The sequence below is a fragment of the Diadema antillarum genome, unplaced genomic scaffold (assembly GCF_040938485.1).
Source record: "Diadema antillarum isolate AM-2024a unplaced genomic scaffold, OU_Dant_1.0 seq00002780_RagTag, whole genome shotgun sequence".
NCBI classification, from domain to species: domain Eukaryota; kingdom Metazoa; phylum Echinodermata; class Echinoidea; order Diadematoida; family Diadematidae; genus Diadema; species Diadema antillarum.
In genome coordinates this window covers 3,182-10,001 of record NW_027273377.1, presented here as the reverse complement: position 1 = coordinate 10,001, position 6,820 = coordinate 3,182, and the positions used below count along the sequence as shown (strand labels likewise).

The 6,820-nt window shown below is 38.0% G+C and overlaps 1 protein-coding gene across 1 annotated transcript; it reads right to left on the bottom strand.

Annotated features, from left to right (window-relative positions):
• Window positions 1-793: 793 nt before the first annotated feature.
• On the bottom strand, window positions 794-4,356 carry LOC139715100 (gelsolin-like protein 2). The gene is made up of 3 exons (XM_071626714.1): window positions 4,166-4,356; window positions 2,652-2,733; window positions 794-1,049 (listed from the first exon to the last, which is right to left on the bottom strand). Exons 1-3 carry the CDS (start codon window positions 4,336-4,338, stop codon window positions 852-854), a joined length of 453 nt encoding a protein of 150 aa, XP_071482815.1. The 5' UTR covers window positions 4,339-4,356; the 3' UTR covers window positions 794-851.
• Between the last annotated feature and the right edge of the window lie 2,464 nt (window positions 4,357-6,820).

Sequence of the window (6,820 nt, the reverse complement as noted above, 5' to 3'; positions counted from 1 at the left end):
TGTAAACATAGCATGAGCAAGCAACTTCAGGACTTAAAGTTTTACATCCCCTACGAAGAACCATGGGCAATGAGGAGAGAGTACTTTCGCTGTATTGGGCGCACAACTGCTGCAGCCACAGGGCTTGAAACAATCAAGGCTTCACGATTAATATAAGCCTGCAGTTTGATCAGTGAGACCTAATTACACCTACAAATTTAAACAAGAAATGCTGAAGGCTGCAGTGATGAATTTCTCATCATTCCATAGCTCACCACTTTCTCAATATCAATTATGCCCTTTGCCATTCACTTGCATGCATAGTGACGACACGGGCGTAAGTTTTGACTGCATATTCCCAGCTCCAGACTATTCATATCTAGTCAATCATCAAGAACAAACAAGAGCAGATCTGAAGATTTTTATAATTAATTCAAACCTCAAACTGCTTTGAATTACACAGAGTCAGTACATTTTGACGATCCTCTCCAATCTGTGTTCAATTTCTCCTCCATTCACACTTCTCATAATTTTTCCCTAAAAATAAAATTCTATGAATAAGTTTTGTACTACGTACTGTATATGCCATTTATCTAGCAAGTATAATTTTTTTTTGTGTGTGAATCATGACTTCCTGACAATTTCAACAGTGGTGAAATTTGTGACAGAGGAGGACAGTAATTAATGGAGAAATGCAAGTGTTCAAGTGGCATTCATGTCAGGCTCAGTTAACATGTCAGCATGTTGTTAAATTCACAATTATTGCGGGGCTTGCAAAATTCACACAAACAAAAACCTCTGAAATAAATGGAGTACACAGTACTCCATTTTCATGGACGATATGTAAACGTGCTCAGGTGTAATTGACGGTATCAATCTGGAGATTTGTAAGACCCTTCAAAGTGTTGAGTTGATATCAAAGATGCATGAAAATGAAGTGATTTCAGACAGCCAAGACATATATAGATTCTCACCGTTGCATATGGAATTCCATTCTTCTTCTCAGCATTGTCTGCCTGCGATCCCACCCACACGTAGCAAGCCCTTCCAGTGTCTAGAATGAACACATCCTGCACAGGCGACAAGTAAGTACAGGATTTTTTAAATTCAACAAATCACAGCTACAATTTATTATTCATTATACTGCAATATGAGGTACCATTTCATGTGAAAAAGTATCAATATTTCCCTCCGAGGATCTATACTCATGAGCCATGAAAATGCATGGCACATGAACTGAGCCAAGAAACGAAATATATATATATATATATATATATATATATCAGGGCTCGACACTAACTTTTTTGTTTGGTGGCCCGATGGGGCCACCAAAATCCTCAATTTCAAATTTTTGGTGGCCCGAGAGAAAAATTTAGTGGCCCCGAAAAAAAAACAATAAAAAACTTTAAAAGTCCTGGTTTTTTTTAATGAGTCAAATATCTAAGTTTTATCCAGTCATAGTAAGAATTGGAAGTTGGACATACATCTACTCATAAATAAACCTCAACTAACTCGCAACACTCACTCACAGGCACTCATTCAGTCCTTTTCATCCATCCTTTCAACAAATATAACTGCTAATTTCCGGCGCAAAAAGTTACGAATTAATTGACGTACTTTTCCCAAAATTTTGGTGGCCCGAGGTGGGCCACCAAATCTGCCTTTTTTGGGAAATTTGGTGGCCCAACTTTCAATTTTGGTGGCCCCGGGCCACCGGGCCACCGTTAGTGTCGAGCCCTGTATATATATATATATACATTTTTTTTCTTACATTTCCTGCACCTAGATATAGCCAATGATAGGACTACTTCCCTAAAAGCACTCCACAGAAGTAGAGATAAGTGGTACGGTATTATACATGTCTCTGTCTACACAACTAGTGAAGAAACTAAAGATGATCATAATTATTGTTACAATCATTCTCTTTGTAATCACAACATCATCATTTATTTATTACCTCCCACAAGGAGGTTAACATATTTTTGTCAGTGTTGGTTTGTTTGTCTGTTTGGAAAATAACTCAAAACACTGAAAACTGCTTTGGATGAAACTTGCAGAAGTAGTTGATAATGACACAGAGAAGAGATGATTAAGTTTTGGTAGTGATCTGAGAATTATTAATTTTCGAGGCATTTTCATATTTTGGCTAATAGGGTCAATGTACTTCATTGGGAGTTCAAGCTGCACGCATTTGAGGTTTGTAAATGCCCATGAAAGCGAGCACTCTGCTCAAGGTGCGGCACAACAGATCAAAGTTATTGAAACACAAGGCTTCTTTAAATCATTGGGAAATTGGGCAATTTTTAGTATGCGTGTATTATGTGCGTGGAAATGAGCTTGGCAGAGGTCTGCAGTCTCAGTGCTTTTCTAGCTCCTGCATTTTTTTCATTGCTCTTTGCACTGATATATTACATTTTCAACAGATGACAAGTCCAATTGTCCAATTTCATTACATGCAAAAGTTTTCCTACATTCAGTACGTTTGTGCTAGCACTGAGCTTCATGTACGGTCATCTCTGTTCATGATATTAAATCGCACCCTGCATTAGTCTCTACAATCTCGATACACACTAATTAACTTTTCTCTACAGCATTACTGAAACGCCTCTGTCTGTACCTCAAAGACGAGTCTGTTCTTTGCATTTTCATATTCCAACAACTTTTGAACTTACACTCGGGTCCAGATCGTCACGCCTGATGTTATCTCCCGTCGACACCTCGGTAAATGTTAACTCTCCCGAGGCATTTGACAGCCTGAATTAGATATATTCATGAGAAAACAAAAGAAATGCGTGATTCACAGATGGCTTGAGCTTTCAACATTCGAATCTTCATATTCTTATATTAAAAAAAAGTGTGTTTATCATGTACACTTATGTTATTTCAACAACTGATTTAAACAAGCAAGGCATCTTGTTTTTGGAATGTAAATATCATGTGGGTTCTCACTAGTACTTCCCACCAGAAGAAAAGAAGAAGTTTGAGTGTGGGTACTGTGAGCATCTCTGCTACAATCAACCCAAAGTTAGTTTTGGAATCTGAACTTCACATCTGTCTACCTGTCAAAAAAAAAAAAAAATCCTGGGGACTTGGAAAATTCACCATTAATAGAGCCCTTCCCATGGCACCACTTACAATTCTCTGTAGGCCACATTAACTTTCCCTCTATAGGTACGTGTGTAAAATTTGCAAATATTGGCATAGAAAGGTTTAACACATATATCTATAGTACTTGTAATGGCTCAAAATTCATCTTTGACAAACTCAAATTTGCTTGCAATTTATCAGAAAGCTGAGACAGGAAACTTGTCTGTATGATGCAATTTTGCAGGAATAAGTCATTTTCTGTAGTATTTTGAGCTCAATGGTGTGAAATAATAAATGCTGGTGTATCGACTTTCATTCCGGAAGCGCCCCCCCCCCCCTCGTTCAGTTGTGGATGTGTAGAACACTGCCTGTTCGTGATGATCGAATCATGTCCCTGCAGTAGTATTGAATCAAACACAGAACAAACTGCAAGGAACTCGCTCTCGTGAGTGGTGGATACCCCTATGGCCCAATACGTTATGATTGATGTTATCGAATATAAGACATTCTATTGCAACCACCATCGGGCAAGCTCTGAAACTGAACTACTTCTGTGAACCTTTTTGGTTAATATTTTGCATTTACTTCATTGTCCAATAGTAATCGTGTTAGCATGGCATCCTTTCACACATTTCCCAAATTAGAGCAAAAAATCAACAGTTCTGCAGCACATGAGAACTATGTTTTGGCTTTAAGCGTATGTCATAACGACTTCATTGTCTGTGTTCCTACATAAATTTACATGTTCGTGGATGGAGAGACAAAATGACCCTTGTCCATTAGCAGCACAAACATAAGAAAATCCTCTTTTCTCCCTCTTCTATGAAACTGCACCACTAAGTTCTCTCTCTCATTTGAATCACTTTTCGAGAGAGTTAGGATGGTCAAATTAATTTTAATAAGTCATATATCATTCCAAAGCTTAGAGCTTACTCCTTGAAACTGCGGCACAAAAAGTGGAACTTCATTTTGGAATACTGTTTGTGGGTTTTTACATCGGGCGGTCACAAATAATTTCAATGGAACCCTCGGCAACACAGATTTGCAAATGAGTTTGATTCTCTGCCAGGAAAATGTCCCAGGCCTATTTTTAAAATACCTGAAGAGGACTGGGTCGAAGGAAGCAGAGTCATCTTCATCTTGTGCAGACTGGTCCTCATCTTCGCCATCGACCTCGTCGTCCTGGTCGAAGTAGTCCCAGAACTCGTGGCTGGGCGAGACGTCTTCCTCGTCCAGAGTCTCCTTGGATGCCCGTGGCCGCTTGGAAGTCATGTCCTGGAAGTACTGAGCAGACTGGGGGGGGGGGGGGGGGGGGGGGAGGGGGGAGGTGGGAAGACGGGGTTAAAGAGAAAAATACCAGTAGGAGCACTAGATACACAGATGACAGGATGAATAGATGGATCCATGGGTAGAAATAGCCTGTAAGGTTGGAGGAGGATGCAGCTATGGTCTTTACTATCACGCTAAATGTCTAATGAGGCGAGACTATGAACAGTGGACGCACACCAGGCATCCACTGCCTATATCCACTCGCCTTGCTTTAGTCGATATCAAGAAAACAATTGCAACTAAAGCAAGATGATTGGATAAAGGTGGTGGATGCTTCCACTGTTTGTAGTCTTGCGGCATCAGACTTATCACCTCGCACTTAACATTTAGCGTAACAGCAAAGATAAAAGCTACCTTCATCCATTTTAGTCCGAACTCGTTTGCAATGATAGTAGTGCAAATTCCCCCATTGAGATATTGATGATGAGAAGGAAAGTGAAAATTCTCAATTTCTATTAGTTCCTTCCTTCAATGAGCATAGAGACATTAATCTATTTTTTTTTTTGTGTGATATGCGCTAAACAAATTCGGTTTATTATTGTTATTGCTATTAAGATTAATAACAAAAAATACAAAATGGCTGGATATATATGTGTTTGCTATCACTAAGATTTCGTTGCTTCGTTATCTATGTCCCGCCAAAAATAACACAAAAAAGAAAAAATATATTAAAATAGAGTAATAACAAGATAGGGCTGTATGATCCTATTTTGCTCTGTCTGTATAGGTTGAATATATAAGCATATAATGCATACATGCACACCTGTGAATATATTTACATACATTCATACGTATAATAAACCTCGGCTTAGTCGATATCGCATATTTATGTCGAGGTAGCGAGAAGTCCAGGTGTTTTTAATGTTACTTCTTACAACATTTTTTTTTTCGTGAATGGTCGACATACATAATACAAGCCAAACAAATCGCCCATATGTCAACATGATTTTATGGATTAATCTAGAGAAATCCAATTTTATCGTTTCGCGTAATATGTCGACAAATGTTTTCACCGTAATAAGAATAAGAGACCAAAAAAAAAAGGTGGGGGAACGCTCAGCACTGATGTTCTGCGCAGTGTTGACTTTCACCCTCGAAGCGCTTTTTGTTTACTCATGTAAAATGCATATATATTATCATATAATAAACATATACATATATATATATATATATATATATATATATATATATATATTATACATATGTATGTGTGTGTGTGTGTGTGTGTGTGTCACGCATCTTTACATATGCTGACTCTTCCGAAGCCAGAATTTAACCTGAATTGTGGGTAAGAATTCCAAAATTCATCTCATATATGCTTCGTCTCTATCACTACCAGCAACATGGCTAATATTCATAATGAACAATAATGTAAAAAGAAACGTTGTTAAACAAAGATCATTGAATGATAAATCTTCGAAGAAATCGTCGAGGAAATTTTGGGAAAGTGTAGCTCTTCATAATTGACATAAGAGTGTGCGTCTCTTCCTAATGGCTCTCATAGTTTTGCAGGGAACTCGACTTCAAACAAACATCAACCCTAACAAACTGAGGGGGATCGGAAACATTATTGATAGGACTACTTTTATTCATGCATTCATTCAAAGGCAAGCCAGAGGCAACTAACTACGTGTATAAACTTCTTTTTTTTTAATCATAATCAAGCACAATTTCAGACTCCTTGTCATGCACCTATTACAGCTTTTGATACTTAATAATCTTGTGGTTATATTACTATTCTTGTTGTTATATTACTCCAAAGTTATGACAGTAACTTGCTGAAACAAGAAAATGTTTGCTATAGATTCTAATAGATGAACAATGTAAAGAGATATAGTGTACATGCACGGACAAAATTATAGTCACAAGAATAACATAGAATCACTCGAAAGATAACTACATTCTAATCATTCGAAGGAATTTAACATCATGTTTTCTTTTTGTTTGCCGAGACATTCCAGGGATACTCGGTTTTAGGAGCATGTTGTGGACAGTAAACTTTTCAAGCCTATAAAGCTTCTGTACGTCCTGTGTCCCCAAAAGTTCTATCGCTTACCAGAATTTGACACTAGCGGGCGCTACAGTTTGTAACTATTCACTTCCCAGTCTGCCAGTCGGTTCTACGTTTCGTTTCACCTTACCTTCTAAAGGCGCGACTTCACGATATCATGAGAATCGAACACAGAGTACTGACACCAGTAATGAGAAGTATACTAGTTCGTAGCCTGTTTGCAGACATGCAGACTTTGTCAAATTCTTACGCGTCTATGTAAAATCAATTAGATGCCTTTGGTCAGACGATGATTCTCACTAGGACCTCCGTGTCATTCTTCTTTAAGATCATAGCCCAGCATAAACTATCGTGGGAGTGTTACTTTTTTTGCTTTTCATCGCATGTAAAAATGTAACCTTAACACTCTCATGT